Raw genomic sequence first — 17,997 nt, 5'->3', positions numbered from 1 at the left:
ACATCTCGTTAGTTCATGCCATGCGTTGAGTGCCAATGACGAGAAATCTTGTTATTTAATCGTTATTTTTTTTATTATTGATTTCCATTCATTTTTCATCAATCTAGCCTCACGTTACCATTGGGGATCTATCTGAGCTCGAACAGGGGAAATACAGCACCCTATCGTCTCTCCGGATGGTATTGCACCCATTGGATTGGACTGAATGAAATGGATGGGAAAAAAAGAGTCCGGAATCCACATTTTACTTGTCAGGCATGTAACCGGAGACGATCCCATTCATTGCCAAGCTGCAGAACAGCGTGGAATATGTGTTTCCAGTACCCAGCGTTGGATCAATAAACGCGATCGATATTTGGAATGGCGATCAGGAATTGGAATAATCTTTTTGGAGAACATCTGATCTGAGGTAAAGAATCTATTTTACCGGTCTTGGGATAATCAGAGTTTTTTTCACCTATATCTCAGCGTGTCCCATATGTGTGTGTGTGTGCGTGTGTGTGTGTGCTGATCAGGAAATAAGATCATCGATTTTTCAGCCCGCTTCTCTAGCGTGCATAAGTACACATATACTATCGATAATCTAGCGTTTATTTGAAAACGATTCATAAATAGGCCGAAAAATTACAATGTGTATTCCAGTAAAGCGCGATTCCTGCAGAATCACCTTTTTTCTGGAAGTTTCCAAAAACGAAAAAATTTCAAAATGGTATAAAACGGAAATGTACCGATTAAAAAACAATCCGTTTCGACAATGTTGACTGCAAACAAGTCATTAATAAGCGACGGGCGTATTAGACACATAGCCATAATTTAAGATATAGTTTATGCGTTCGCAAATGTGCTCGCCCTCCCATTGACTACAGTGCCGGCACTCAAGCGCTAAATCGTGTGCCCCCTGCTGGCACTCAAAGTGTTAAGATCCGCCCAGTTAGAAAATAATCCAAATTCCAATGACGTGCAATTGTCATTTCATAATAGACACAGACCAACGCGGACCTTCAATGACGCACAATTGTCATTTCATAGACAAATCTATCTATTCAGCCTTCTACTCCTCTCGCGAGTCTCGCTGTTTCTATGTGCAGTGAAAACTCTGCGAGCAACGGGTCCAATGCATCTAAGATGCTTTGCATCTTCGCCATTCCTGTATGCTCATGTTGCGGTAAAAACCTAAACTAACGTTAGCTACTAACGACGTTAACTAAGCTAAGCTAAACTTACCCTGGAAACGCTCACAGTGGATAATTACTCCATTGTAATTACGCAACATCAGTTTTGTTTTTGTGGAGTTCCAATAGTGAAGAATGGGAGGGGCTGAGCCCGTCTCTCTCACTGAGACTCTCTCTCTCTCTCTCTCTCTACGTTCAATGATTTGAAGTAGCCAAACGTTACACTATAAAAACAGACTGGATAGTTGATGATAATAAACATGTAACTTCATTAGCTGATGAAATATTTTTAAATCATTAAAGGCCAACTTGCAGGTTGTATTTTTGTTCAATAAACAATGTGGACTAGGCCAACGGTGACTTTCATGAAGAAGGAAAAAAATATATTGAAATTGGCCCAGTTTTAGCGTTTTTATCAAACATTTTGTCTGCCCAACACAATCACCACGCATGTGGATATTTTAATCAATGGTTCATAACGTGCGCGTGTAATCGAAATGATGTCGTCACGGCAGGTACAGGCACCAGGGGGCTGAGAATCACACACAGCTAGTGGCAGGCAGAGAGCCTTGCTACTACTAGCCGAGTGATGAATGAAAATGTATCCGTTTCACCTAACAACACTATTGCTCCGTGATCATAGCCATCCATCTCTAAAGCTAACCACTATTTGTAAAAGCCACAACCACGTTACCACCATATGTAATAATGTAAATCATTGTGTCGTTGTACATAGTGTATACACCGTTAGAAGCTAACGATAGCTTAGCTTGGTAGCTATTGTTGTGCTAACAACATACCCCGACACCCAGCTTGTTAGCCAGCATGAATGCCCGATTTAAAATGGTTCTCTCCTCCTTGTATACCCTTGTCCTCACAAGTATTCTGCCAGGGAACTTATGGACATGACAATAGTAGTAGTTATAAGGTGTTTGATCATTGTGTCGTTGTACATAGTGTATACACCGTTAGAAACTAACGATAGCTATGAGCTAACTAGCTAAAGAGTGACACGTTCAGCCGAACGCACAATTGGAGGGGGGCTCCCCACCCTCCAGAACATTTACAACAAGCGTTGCAAGGGCAAGGCTAAGAGAATCATTAAAGACTCCAGTCACCCGAACAACTGCCTCTTTGAACTGCTGCGGTCAGGCAAGCGATACCGGAGTCTCAAGGCGAGCACAGAAAGACTCAGAAGAAGCTTCTATCCCCAGGCCATCAGGCTGCTAAACGAACAATGAACACTACACAACAACAACCACCAAACGCACATAGCACACACATCCACACGCACACACTCACTTTAAACAAACACACTGTAGCACCCACTCCACACACTTTATAGCACACACCCACTTTAAACAAACACACTGTAGCACCCACTCCCCACACTTTATATTTATTGATGAAGGATTGCACTACAACTCGTACACCTTACTGTAAATTGTACCTAAATTGTACCTCATCCCATTTCTGCTTTGCACTATATAGTACTGTACATTAGTACACTGCATAGTATTGTATATTATATGGTAACTCAGAACATTGTACATATGTCTATACCGAACACTGTGACCTCATTTTCTTCTTCTAAATTACATGCTATACTATGTTATTTGATACTATCTTGTCTAGCACAGTCTCTGGAGCGTAACAGTAAGAAGCATTTTGTATGAAAGTATTCTGTACTTCTGTATGACAACTATTAAAGAAACTTGAACTAACGCTACAAGCTCAAACTATTTAACTATTAAACCCTACAACCACCACTATTGTCGCGTCCACAAGCTCCCCCGGCAGAACACCCGCGAGGACAAAGGCACACAAAGAGGAGAGAACCACCCCAAATCGGGCACTCATGCCGGCCAACAAGCCAGACGCCGCAGCACATTGTTAGCACAATAGTAGCCCACTCGGCCACCATTGATCAACATGCAGCGACATGTAGCTTGCATGATGCGTGTGCAGTGCTTTGCCACACAGGTCTAAGAAGAGGACCTGTACATGATTTTACTCGTTCCCCAAACTCCTCTACATGCCCCGATCTAAAATGGTTCACGACAGTAGACACAATGCTAACGTTAGCCAGCGTCATATATCCAGTAGTACTATGACCCGGACGGGCATAAGGCATAAGTTTCCTGACGTGACGTCACGGCCCTACTAGCGTCTGATAAGCTTTTTAATTTGCTCGTGCATGTTATTCGTGCGTGGACCTTTTTAACCATTTCTGAGTGGCATTTCCGGCGTCAAATGGAAAAAAATAAATAATGAAATTATATACCAATGATGTAAACTACCCATAATTGATCAGTAGGGTTTAACCTGCAAGTTGGCCTTTAAGTCTGCTATAAGCCATTCTCCCTTTCTGTGTGTGTGAGTGTGTCCCATCTCTTTGGTCGTTGGAAAGACCAGATGAAGTCGGAGGAGTTTGACAGTATTTACCAGATAATGTTGATATTTAAACATAAAAATAATAATAAATAATAAATGTCTATATGATCATTCAACGTAACGTGGAGCGGGTTTTTGTTTGTGTCGTGTGATAACAATGTTGAAATTGAGAAGTTTAGATTTAGTTTAGTTTTACAACTGAAATTTTTTTAAATTACAAAGGGCATAAAAAAAAATATTGTTTGTTTCCTGTTGGTTGTCAGTTAAGGCATGGGTAGGTAGGGATTATTTTTTTATTTTTTTTTATTCTTTCCCACGGCGACTATGGATAGGGAATTTCTTTATTTAATTAAAATGTTCACAACAACATGGATGCATGTACTCTGCCAGCATGTTTAACATCCATAATACTAAAGGTTTGACTAAGATTTCCATGAAACTTTATTCTAAAAAAAAAAAAAAAAAAAGGTTTTTTTGTAAACTCATAAGATATATTGGGTCGCACCTAAATCGGCAGGGTCGGTCGGCAACCGGAAACAAACAATATTTTTTGTTATGCCTAGAGAGAAGAAAGGTACCAGTACCGATTCCCAGGTACCGGTACTGGTATCGGTTCAAATGTGAACAGTACCTGTAACTGAGGGGTTACAAAACCCTGACTGTATTAAAGATTGTGATATATTAAACCACTACTAGTTATGTACTTTAATTACTGGCCATACAGTACATGAATATATATGGTGAACACCCACACAAGAATACGGCATTGACACATAAATTATATTGGAGGGTTATTTATTATTATTAAGCAACGTTAGGTTACAGATTGAGAATTAGGCTTGCGCTTGTATGGCAAAGAACATACGTAAAGTCAGTCAAGAGCATAAGTCAATGAGAATAGTAGGAATACTATGATGGGTCTAAGCTGACGCCACCTGTGGTATAGCAATTATATGGGCCACTCCGGTACCAACTGGAGACACTGTGGGGTTCCCTCCGGGGTGTAAGGCCGGGAGGGGTAGAGGAATGTTCGGGTACACAGTCTGGGTCAACGAGGAATAAAGAGGCTCCAGATACAGGAGCCAGTGCATGTACTCCCTTGATCAGCAGACAAAAGCAATAGTTGTAATCCAATATGCTCAATAGCATTGACGACAGCTAGCCAGCCCCTTCCAAGAGGCGGGCCCGAGTGGTGATCCTCACGAGGTTAACTCCCAAACGACAGTGGAATCAACGGTGCTCTTCTCCGGTGGTCACGGTCCCAAAGCAATATAATCCAACCAGAAATGGTTCTGCAATCGCCGGTGTAGATTCTCCTGTGTACATATCCAACGGTTCTCGCCTAGGACTCCTCGGGTGTGGGCACGGATTTAGGCCGCACAGCCTGGATAAGTGCACTAGCTAAATACACGACGAACCGATGGTAATGCTGGTCACTGAAGAACTGTAGCCGCACGATACACAATAAATGATCGACTATTACTTCACATTAGATTAAGTCGAACTCAACGTTACTGCGTTAAACTCTGACACTTTAACATTCTATTCGCACGCGGTTCTCAATGCTCTATTTAGATGCAAGGTTGCTCACTTCACTGCACGTTGACTCGTGGTGAAGGTATTAAGGTTTTGGTAAGACTACTGCCGTTTACACCTGCGCCGTATTTATACGTAAGGTGCATATCTAGTCCCAACCTCAGTTCTTGTCTCGTATTACTACGCAGACTCTGGGCATGTACCGACATGCCCGGAGTTGCCTTTGAACTTGTCGTTGGGGGCTTGGTCGTTGGCGCCTGGGGTCGCCGTCCAATAGGAGAGCGAATATTACTCTGGTTTGTACGCAGGTAAAGGGATATTCTGTGTATATATACAAATAATATACAAGGCATATCAAACGATACATATATATATTCAGTTTAATCTGGCCCTTTGCAACAGTACCCAACCATAAACACTTTGAGTGTCTCACTGAGTGAGTGAGTGAGTGAGTGAGTGAGTGAGTGAGTGAGTGAGTGAGTGAGTGAGTGAGTGAGTGAGTGAGTGAGTGAGTGAGTGAGTGAGTGAGTGAGTGAATGTTGCTTGCCTGGGAAAATAAAGGTTAAATAAATAAAGTATGTGTGAGAGACAAAACACTATGCAATGGACTTACTCTGGTCTGAATAGTTCCTGGTTTTCACCTCCATTTGGCGCGTGCTGGATTCCAGCAGCAGCAGTCGACACTGGAGCTCCTTCTTCTCCCCTTCATGGCAGTCTTCAAAGACAATGTACCTCTGGCACACGGAGGGAGCATGGAGAAAGACAGAAAGGTGTCATTAGTACCAGTGCACTGGGGTGGCAGGTCGCTGGTTTGAATCCCGTTGGGGGGGGGGGGGGGTTGAACAAGTGTCTCTCAACAATAACTTTTGGTCGAGGTGCTCATTACGACATTACCAGCCAACCAGTGGAGCTGCACGGTGGCCTATGGAGGATCTTTGGTTGTACTGACCTCATTTGGGTGTAAGAGCTCACAAAGACATGTTATGGTCTGATAAAGTCAAGAGTCCCAATCATCGTCTATAGAGCAGCCCCAGATTTGACATTCCAGTGACTGAGTGGAGGGTTCACAAATACTGACTGATTTGTCCTGGGGCACAGGAATAACATAATGTGGATTCTTAACACTATGGTGTCCGTTCACGAGTATATACGTGTTTCGATTCCATGCGTTGTGGTCCAGAGCCACGAGTATACTCGTGACGAGTTGTTATTGTTTTATTCCATATTTATAACGCTTATTAGGTCCCCGATCCACTAGCAGGATCTTTCCACATATTTGATTTTCGAAACATGCAGTACCGGCCAGATCTGCTTAGGGGCGCCAGCGCTCCACTGCAGTATCATTGATGGGACTTTAAAAAAAAATGCTTTTACAGTCCTGTGGGCGGATCATAGAGCCTCGATTCCAAACGAAGCCCCTCCATCTTTGATCAGCTTGCCGAACGTTTTTTTCAGCGTGGAATAATGGGATTTATGATTAGCCAATGTGCATATCGATCTACCAGAATCCGATGACTGGTGAGGAAATGCTGCCGGCGATCATTCACATGGCCTGACGGTAGGATAATATTACCCCAAATTACAGCTGGATTGGACATTGTTTTATAACCTAACGTGATAGACTACTGACATTGGCTACCGGAACGCACACACTCTATTGCTAATCAATAATACTGATCGGCGTTCCCCGCCGCCCCCATTTCATCCATAGATGCTCTGTAATAGTCCGGATGCTACGCAGTTTGTTTTATTTCATTCGTATATATACAGCAGAAATGGCGTTTGATATAACGGCGCCAACGTTTAGCCTTTTTTGCAGCCTCCTGCAGAAAAGCCTAGACGAAAAGCGCAATATACCTTCACGACGCTATAAAATGACAACCAACCGATGGATTTTTATTTTCTTTAAGCCATGGTTTATGCACTCAAGTGACAATGAGAATGGACAGATAGCAATACTATAAATGATATATAAAGCTCTTAGAAAGTACATTGGTTTGTTTACAATCCTCTGTCCTCTGAGGCCTAAATCGCCGCGGGGCGCCGGTCGCCATAGTGTTAAATGGGTGAAGTTCCCCTTTAAGAAAGGCTGGGAGGTATACAGAAGAATATTAATGTATACCGGGCGGCATGGATCCATGCAAAGTATGGATTTTTACTATGCCATCATCAACGATAAACAAATCATAAAATGACATGTATTTTTAGATGGGAAGCACATCTATATGACTGGCGATGTCAGTCAGTCAGTCACTTAGTCACTCACTCGCCCGTGGTTCGCCACTCTGCCCCTACTGCGCTTCACATCTATGACATTGTGTGTCCTTGTTAAGTTAATATAAAAATTATTCCATGCGGTAGTATTGTATTATAAAGATTTTGGTATAAAAATGTGATGATATAAATCAGAAATGACCTTCGATCAAAACAAAATGGACACATTTCTTAATCAAATTATTCTCCCTAAACTTTCAGAGGATGACGCTAAACAGTTAGAAATACCGATCACACTAGAGGAACTCAAGAAGGCCATAACCGCAATGAAAAGTGGTAAGGCTCCAGGAAGAGACGGTTTCCCATCAGAAATGTACCTTTCTTGTTGGGACATAATTGGCCCCTTATTACTAAATATGATCTTATACTCAGTCAAGGAGGGGAACTTCCATAAAATTGACAATATTGCACTCATAACAGTCCTCCTTAAAAAAGACAAAGACCCCAACGAGTGCGGTAGTTATAGACCTGTAAGCCTCCTCGAAACAGATATCAAACTGTACTCTAAGGTATTAGCCATCAGATTACAAAAGCATATGACGTCTTTAGTTCACCCGGACCAAACTGGCTTCATAGGAGGCCGCCTGATCACTGAGAACATAAGACGTATACTGCACGTACTTGATGCCGACAAGGAGGACACCATACCTAAGGCGATGCTGTCCCTGGATGCTATGAAGGCCTTTGACAGGCTGGAATGGTCGTATCTGTGGGCAGTGCTAGAAAGGATGGGGTTAGGAAAAGGATTCATCGATATGATTAAAGTATTATACAAAGACCCATCGGCCATGATTACAACAGGCACAATCATCTCTGAAATATTTCCGGTATCACGCTCTGCCAGACAGGGTTGTCCTCTTAGTCCCGGACTGTTCAATCTATCATTAGAGCCTTTAGCACAATATATAAGACAATCCCAATCCATAGAACCTATCGTAATCAAGGGCACACAACAAAAAATTTGTTTATATGCGGACGATGTAATATTGTTCATGAAAAACCCCAACACCACATTGCCTCATCTGCTCAAGTTGATTGAGGACTTTGGTGATTTATCGGGATTTAAGATAAATTGGCCGAAGTCGGCTTTCCTTCCACTTAACACCCCTGCAAAAAAAGATACAACCCTCCCAGGACAGATACCGATGGTAAAACATTTCAGATGCTTGGGAGTGGAAATATTCCCTACCATAAGACAAACGGTGAAGCACAACTACACAAAAATCCAAAACAAAATCAAAGACGACCTTGATAGATGGGCAAAACTTAAGAACACAGTACAAGCACGGATATCAATAGTTAAGATGGATGTACTACCTAAAATCAACTTCTTCTGTTCAATGCTACCGTTACCCCCTCCAGAGGGTTACTGGAAAAGATTACACTCCTCCACATACAAATTTATTTGGAATAACAAACCACCACGTATAAAAAGATCCACCGCACAGAGAAATAAAGCAGATGGTGGCATGGCATTTCCAGATTTTTTCCTATATTTTAAGGCGTACTCATTAAGTCCATTGACAACATGGTTTGACTCCCAAGCATTAGCATCTTGGAGAAAAATAGAAGAAAACATAGTAGCCCCACATAGACTGAAGGACATAGCATACACTAAACTACCAATCAAGCACTGTGAACGAAAATTTGGCCCCATAATTACTCATGCGATCCGGATATGGCGTGAATCACACAAAAAAAATCCTAACCCACAAGAATGGCACAATCATACTCCCTTATTCAATAACAATGCTCTCTTAATTGGAAAACGACCTATAAGATTCCCTATATGGGAAGAGCAAGGCATACACTCATTAGGGGATGTTTTTAACAAACAGGGTTTTTGTAGTGATAAAGAAATACGCAAAAAATTTAATCTCACCAAGTCCACATGGCTTTTTCACAAACAGTTTGAAGTCTCACGGTGTTCCATTAGACAGACCAATTGAACACCACAGATACCACAAATTCTTCTACTCAAGAGAGACATCGAGAGGTTTTGTTTCAGAATTTTATCATCAATTACTAACGTCCTCGTATGAAACCCTCCAACTTGACTCTGTCTGGAGGAGGGATATACCAGACCTGGAAAATGACTTTGATTGGCAAGGAGCCTGGGCAAATGTCCGACTTACATCAAGGAACCCGGATCATCAACAAATCAATCTTAACTATATTCACAGGACATACTTGACTCCTATAAGACTGTGCCGAATGGGGCTCAAACAAGATTCCAAATGCACCCAATGTACAAATGGGGACGAAGGGACATTTATGCACATGTATTGGGACTGCTCACCAGTTAAGGCATTCTGGAAAGATGTGACCCAACAAATATCAAAACTCGTATCTTGGAATATACCTGTACACCCCTCGGTATTGCTGTTGAATGATGTTTTTGAGTTTGCAGTGAATCCACAGCTAAAGAGATTGGTTTTATCGGGTATCACAGTAGCCAAAAAGCTGATCGCATCACGCTGGTTTCAACCGGAAAAAATGTGCCGTAAAGTTTGGTTTCTTACATATCTCGATGTAATTTACCATGAAATATCTACAGCAAGAATTCTGGGTCTCAATGAATCCAAAATGTCAATGTGGTTAGAAGTGGTGGAGAGAATAAAAGCTAGCTTATAATGGTAGTGTCTGGTTAGGTGCGAGGGATAGTGGAGGTACTTCTCAAGGTGGGGTCCGGGAGGGGGGGGTTCGAGCTGAGCATATGTGTGTAGGGTTTTTTTTTTAGATAACAGGTATTATGGGTATATCTTATATAAAACAACTAACCAAAAGGTGATCTCATTGGATGTGCCCTGACAATTAATGCTTGTATATCTTATCGTGTGTTGTCATGTTTGTTTATATGTTTGTTTAAAAAAGAATAAAAAAATAAAATACAAAAAAAAAATGTGATGAAATATACACTTTTGCAAGCACCATCACAATTGTGTTAGGCATAAAAGAAAACATTGTTTGTTTCCTGTTGGTTGTCAGTTAAGGCCATGGGTAGGTAGGGAATTTATTTTATTTTTTATTTTATTCTTTCCCACGGCGACTATGGATAGGGAATTTCTTTATTTAATTAAAATGTTCACAACAACATGGATGCATGTACTCTGCCAGCATGTTTAATATCCATAATACTAAAGGTTTGACTAAGATTTCTATGAAACTTTATTGTAAAAAAAAATTTAAATAAATTTAAATTTAAATAATTTAACTCAAAATAAATTGGGTCGCACCTAAATCGGCAGGGTCGGTCGGCAACCGGAAACAAACCATTTTTTCTTTTAGGCCTTACCAAAATAAAAAGCCACACCCGGAAACATATTGTGTATCATAGTTTGACCATATAGCCCAGGCCTATCATTAGGCTGTAATCAGGTTGGACACCTTTTTCTTGCGCTCAAACGAGAGGTGTGGCAGTGTACAGATAGAATCTAAAGTGCACATGGTGCAACGAGCCACTGATACCTCAGCTAACGTTGCATAACTTACATACATTGCTACTCACAGCCCTCCAGGCATTGCGGTTCATATCTCGGTCATGGTAAGATGTTGGAAACTGCCCAAATTAGCTTCTCCGTTTTAGATTGGTTTGTTTTGCTGCCGATTTCTCTTTTAGATACCTCAGATTTGTAATCCCTCCCCTCGTGGATTTGATTGGTCCGTCGAGAAGAAGATTACATTTACGCTGGTGCACTCCGTAGCTAAAGTTGAAACTTTTTTGACAGAGTGAGGCAGGTTGGTAGAGACGCACGCCTGTCGTGACAAAACCATTGAAAACAATAGAAAAAAAGGTGCAGGCGAGTTTAAACGACGCAACACATTAGAAAGCCCAAGTGTGTACCATGTATACAAGGCCCAAGTGTGTACCATGTATACAAGGCCTAAGTGTGTACCATGTATACAAGGCCTAAGTGTGTACCATGTATACAAGGCCTAAGTGTGTACCGTGTATACAACAAGGCCTAAGTATGTACCAATACCATGTATACAAAGCCTAAGTGTGTACCGTGTATACGAGGCCTAAGTGTGTACCGTGTATACAAGGCCTAAGTGTGTACCGTGTATACAACAAGGCCTAAGTATGTACCGTGTATACAAAGCCTAAGTGTGTACTGTGTATACGAGGCCTAAGTGTGTACCGTGTATACAAGGCCCAAGTGTGTACCGTGTATACAAAGCCTAAGTGTGTACCGTGTATATGAGGCCTAAGTGTGTACCGTGTATACAAGGCCCGAGTGTTTACCGTGTATACAAGGCCTAAGTGTGTACCGTGTATACAAGGCCCAAGTGTGTACCGTGTATACAAAGCCTAAGTGTGTACCGTGTATACGAGGCCTAAGTGTGTACCGTGTATACAAGGCCCGAGTGTTTACCGTGTATACAAGGCCCAAGTGTGTACCGTGTATACAAGGCCAGAGTGTTTACCGTGTATACAAGGCCCAAGTGTGTACCGTGTATACGAGGCCTAAGAGAAAGACCAATGATCTGTGGACAGCAGGGATGACGGCAAGGAATCCGACACATCCAGGAGAGAGGTCATTAGGTCAGAACCTCGGTGACCTCATCATCACCCTTAGTAAACACCAGTGTCACAGAGAGCTCACTCTTCGTGACCTCGCTCAGAGCAGGAGCCATAATGGCAGTGAAGGAGGCTCCACCCTACATTGTAAAGCTCTTTTTAGTATCTAGAAAGGTGCTATAGATAGAATGATCATTCATTCATTAACACATTGAGTGCCACGCCCATTCCGGGAAGTGCATAGGCCTTGCCGCCCATTAACCCCATGTAATCGCTCACCCTGTTTGTAGAGCTAAACCTATATTATATTATAGCTATGGGTCTAATAACGCCGTCGATTGTCAGTGAGTTGCTTCTGGTCAACGTGCAAAAAACAGATTTTTTTTCATCCGTACATTTCCGTTTTATACCGTTTTGAATATAACGCGATAATAGCGTTTTAGTGGAATCCACATATCACGTTGTAATTTTTCGCCTGATTATCTTCCTGAAATCAACGCTAGATTATTATTATGTCTCCTCGTGCATACATGAAATGCCCCCCCCCCCTCCTGCACCCAACGGTAAACAGCCACACACAGCACACACAGATACAGGGCTGTACGCTAAGCTTTTTCACTAGGGGCACACTTGCCCCTAAATGAGAAATTTAGGGGCAAAGAATATTTTTTAGGGGCACATTTTTAAATAACTATTTTACCATTATAGTAGGGCTGGGCGATATGGCCTCTAAATGATATCGCGATATTTTTTGGCCATATCACGATACACAATGTATATCGCGATATTTTGACATTTCCTCTAAAGCACTTAAAAATGCTTGATTTAACCCTTTGATGCATACAGTCACGCCAATATGATGATTATAATAAGTCCCTGCAACATATGTTTGCATTATTAAACCATGAAGATGCTTTAAAAAATAATTTAATGAAAATGTACTAAGACACACTAATAAAAAAAAAAATTACATCTAAGACCAAAAAAAAACTCTTGGGTGCCTTTTTTTGCACAGTACTGTGTTTTCTATCCACTTTAGCCAAACACACATATATATATACATACACACACTACTGTGAGAAAATAATAATCACACACAAATGGATAATGGCTTATAGCAGACTTAATGATTTTAGAATATTTCAGATAATTAAATGTTTATATCATCAACTATCCAGTTAGTATTTATACTGTCTGTAACGTTTGGCTACTTTAAATCATTGAATGTAGAGAGAGAGCGAGAGAGAGAGAGAGAGAGCGAGAACGAACGAGAGAGCCAGCACCCCCCCCCCTCGGGTTTTGTTCTAGGTTCGCGTTTTGATCGTCTAAGCTGCCGTAGGTGATGACGTCACACTCAAATGTAAACAGGAAGGGTTTAACACACAGAGATGGAAACTGGATGATATACAGAAACGAATAACCAATAAATATGAAGTTATGTTTAAACTTCTGTTGTCAAGCGTTGTCAATATAACCCACCCCCTTTCCTCACTAATGGAAGTCCGCTTTGACCGTTTTCCAGGGTTAGCAGCTAACGCTTGTTAGCTTAGCATAGTCCTAATGGATACCTTGGTTAGCAGCTAACGTTAGCCCATTGCTCGTGTCAATTAAATTGCATGTTATTAAAGGTCCGCGCTGGTCTGTCTAATGAAATTACAACCGCAACATTATGTCGCACTGTACAGCCCTGGTTGTAGGCTAATGTTTTACAATTTTTTTATCCAATTTGTATGGATTAATTTAGGAGTGAAATGCGAATGAAGGGTTGAAATCACTACTCGCAAGCTTGCCCCCAGATATTATTTTCCACTCGCACGGGCCAAATTAAGGGGCAATTTGCGATCATCTCGTCGCAGTGTACAGCCCTCGCGGGAGAAAGAAATATCAGATCAACGCAAGATTGGATATATAGAGTCCTTACCTGGTATCTGATGTAATGCAAAAAAAATAATCCAATTATCTGATCGCCATTCCAGTTATCCACAGCGATCCTGTCGCCGACGTTATTGGGCATTGCACATGAACTCGCGGCCGGGCGGGGTCAGTTGTCCAAGCCATCCCTACAAGCTTGTGTTTTGCCGGAGTGTTTAGGACCCACCCCCATGCCGCAGCTCGGTAGAGAAAAGAAACGACACCGTTTCTAATGGAGTGCAATAGCGGCCAAAGGCGTTAGAGGGTGGTGTAAGACCGTCTGCCAGCTCAGACACACTCAGAACAGCATGCACAAGGTGCCCCACTGAATTATGAATGGCAATAGCTAGGCCTGCCACGATAACACATTTTGCTGGGCGATTAATTGCCCCCGAAAATATCGCGATAAGCGATATTATTGCGACCGGTTAGAGAATTTTTTTTGAGAAATTTATTTCCCAAAACTTTGATTTTGAAGCCCACCGCTCCGTCTTTTCCGGTTTTAGACTTTTATTTTGAAGCCCACCGACCGGACCGGAAGTATTGTTGTGATTATCCTAAGCAGAACATATGAGCCGACAACTTGTCTCGTCCGGTTGTTTTTGAGCTAATAACAAATGTTGAGATTGTTGGTGAACAACTAACTTTAGGTAGTTTTAACGTTAGCTACTAACGTTAGATGCAGCTACTACAGGCAATCAACGATGAGGAGGAAGCGTCAAAGCAGTATATAATAGAATAGCTGTGGTGCGTAAGCACTGCAGCACGACTCGAAACTACCGGAGTGTTATAATAAATTAATTCATGTTTAACTTGTCCCCGTGTCCAGTCCTTTGACTAGCCCCACCCGTTCATTGTAAACAATGATGCATGTAATTGTATTAACGTTATTCTGTGTTGTACTTGTAGCTATGCTATACGTTGTATTTCGTTTGTTAGGTATTTAGCTAATGTTGTTAGCATGGAATGAGAATCAAAGCTCTATCTTTCATCTTTATTTAGCAGTCCAGTTTCTCCGGGCAGTAGCGAGTAACTACTTGGGTCTAAAAATAGCTAACGTTACACTACAAATAATGCTACTTGGTTAAAAGGAGCAACACTATTGAGAAATGTAGTTAAGCTGTGGCGTTGCCCCACGGAGCTCCCGTGCTGTACTCTAGTAACGTCAGCGGCCCGCCTCCCAACACGGACAGTGACTGACAAGCGGCACTGGTTCCGCCTCATTAAAACAAACGCGCAAATAGCAATTAATCGCGCCCGTCAAAATCATTGCATTCATTTTAATTATCGCAGCAATTAATCGATTTATTGCTTATCGCGGCAGGCCTAGCAATAGCGAATAAAAGAAATACCGTGAGAAAAACGTAGATCTACGTTTTCCGGCACTCAACCGTCAGGAGACAGAAACGTAGTTCTACGTTAACGGCACCCAAAGGGTTAATCATTATATAATGAGTTTTTAATTAAACAGTCATGTGTTTTGTTCATTGTTTTATTCTTGTTGATGTTGTTTACTGTTGTCAATTGTCTCTGTATTGTATTTTTATGTTGCAGGACCCCCTTGAAAAACGAGACTGTGTGTGTGTGAGTGAGATGGAATGAAAGAGAACAATGACTGTACAGCTTGCAATTGTGTGTGTGTGTGTGTGTGTGTGTGTGCACTTGTGTCAAGAGTAAATGTGAAAAAGAGTGAGAATACCTAGGCTATGAGGCTGAGTCTGTTTGTGTGTGTGTATGTAATGTATGTGCATGACTTCACTGCCCTACCATAGCCGACACCAATGGAAAAGGGACATGACTTGTCTGTCTTCAGCCCCATTGTGTCACTTAACCTCTCTGCACAACAGGTGCACAGCGCAAGCTTCTTGGCACAGAAGCACACACCCTGTGTGTGTGTGTGCGCGTGTGTGTGTGTGTGCGTGCGTGCGTGCGTGCGTGCGTGTGTATTCCTCCACAGTTGTCATGCCTGTGGTGGGAGGCAGGCAAGCAGACAGACAGAGTGTCATTCAGAGCCTGAGATCAGACTCTGAAATTAAATGAACAGTTAACACAGGAAACCAATCATCCGCTCTAGTCTGTCTGAAGCTGTCGAGGTGATACAAGTCCAGTATTGTGCTGACAGAACAGTGTTATGTTTGCAGGTTAAGTATCTAATGTTGGCTATTATTGCCTATTAGGGCACCATGGTGTAGAATAGTGTAGCGAGTCCGGCCAGAGCAGCAATCTTGTCTCGCCAAATAGTGAACAGTGGAAATACTTCAAGTACAACCCAGCTTAGCTACACAATGTTGTTGTAACTAAGAGATTCGCTGGGGGGGGGGAATTGCATTCGCACATAGATCACTAGATTTATCAACTTCTAATACGATTTAGAAGAGAGTGCATTCCCTGGTTGATAATAATAACTTTATTTGTATAAGAATGATAAGAATATGACGTCACTGTAGTCTTACAAGAGACGGTTCTCTCTGACCAATCAGTGATCTGTGGGGTTCTCGCATCACCTCTTGGTATCGCCGTAGGCCAAGTACCAGGTACGTATTGTACAACTTTTGTCCAATGGAAAACCAAAAAAGCAGAATGGAGTTGGTACCATGTAATGGAACAGGGACATATCAAGGCTGACATGATGAAAGGAAGCGTTAACACAGGGAATCCACCCACTCTCTTGACAACAGCATCACACACACACAGCTAAAATGACAAATCATTTTAGTATAGTAAATGTCATGCCTTCTAGCCAAAATTTAATGTGGTTTTCATCCCATACACTGAGAGAAGTTCTAATGTTGACAGTGGTTGCTGTGAGCATTAAAACCTTAACATTAACTAAGACATTAACTAACTGTGACAGTTACTCCGTCACAGAGACTAAATTTTATTGGGTTAGTGAGCAGGCTTTAAAACTGGTACAGTAATTCCTCTTGGATGGAGTTGTAGCAGCAGAGGTGAAGCAACGGAAATTGAAAAGAGATTCGGTTCGCTCGCAAAGCGCGCCCTGCCGGGAGGGTTCTATCTGCCGGCGCCAGAAGGTACATACAGAACATATTTGTGCACCGTAATGAGCAGGGAAATTTCTGTCTAGCTTACATATGAGGCATCTCTGGATTTTGGAAAATAAACTTTTTACACATTTACATTAAACAGTACAATTATTAACATTTATTAAACAAAAAATATATTATATTGCATCATTGCATTATCAAACGGTATTATTAATTTACTTACATGTAATGATATTTTCAATGATAAAACACTGTATTAAGACTGAAAATTGGAAAAAGGGGCATTGTCTTATTTGAGGTCTCGATTTTTAAATGTCATTATACATTCACAACAACAGATTGCGCCAAACGAGTGCTCCCCAAGCGAGCCTACTTCTTTCTCTCCGTCTCTCCCTCTCTTTCTCACAAGCACACACACGCAGCCTGCAGTGTATGCATACACAGCGACAGGCGCCTGGAGAGACACAGGCACAGCGACCAGCTCGAACAAAGTGGCTCAAAAGTTGGGCAGGTTAAACAACCTGGGGAGTTACAATGCTGATTTTAAGATCGTGGTGATCAACGAAGCAGAGTCATCAGACAACTGTCGAGCAGTCAAGAAATATGACGTTACAGTGTAATGTTAGAAGATGGTGAGCTCAAAAAGACCAATGCAAACAGTCACAGAAAAGATGTTAACCAAAAGATGTTTAAAAACAACAGACTATTGTTCTATTCAACCAGTTTCTTTTATAAAAAGGATTTTACCAAAAGATGATAAAAATACATTGAATAATAATGTGTTTCATTATCATTATTTTCAAATCAAATGATTTTCTTTATAAAAAAGAAAATAGCAACACACGTGCGGCTAGGTGGTGTAGTGGTCTAAGGCACTCGCCACCAGTGTGGAGACGCTAGGATTCGCGTGTTCGAATCCAGCTCTCCACATTGTTTTTCAGTTTGGCTGGTCGTCCGCAGTAATACACATTGGCCGTATTACGGGGAGGGAAAACTGAAGGGTGGGGATCGAACGTTGTGAACAAGCGACTCCTACAAGTCGGTTGGTGCGCCTGCGCAGTAGAATCAGGAAGTGTCGGGGGCAGCGTGAGCCTCCCACGCGTTACTCCTCGACACTGAGAGATCGAGCTGCGCAGGTGAAAAGATGCGACTGCTGTTACCTCAAGTACCGGAGGGGACTTGT

General features: G+C 41.9%; 1 protein-coding gene across 1 annotated transcript in view; it reads right to left on the bottom strand.

Moving 5' to 3' along the window:
- Positions 1 to 17,997, bottom strand: part of spag9b (sperm associated antigen 9b) — a 133,499-nt gene that overhangs the window by 94,468 nt on the left and 21,034 nt on the right. The window contains exon 2 of the mRNA XM_084323034.1: positions 5,716 to 5,836. Within this exon, the coding sequence (XP_084179160.1) occupies positions 5,716 to 5,836 (121 nt within the window). The remainder of the gene's footprint in view (positions 1 to 5,715; positions 5,837 to 17,997) is intronic.

The sequence above is a fragment of the Notolepis coatsorum genome, assembly GCF_963971535.1.
Source record: "Notolepis coatsorum genome assembly, chromosome: 10".
Classification (NCBI taxonomy): Eukaryota; Metazoa; Chordata; class Actinopteri; order Aulopiformes; family Paralepididae; genus Notolepis; species Notolepis coatsorum.
This window is presented reverse-complemented; position numbering and strand designations above follow the sequence as displayed.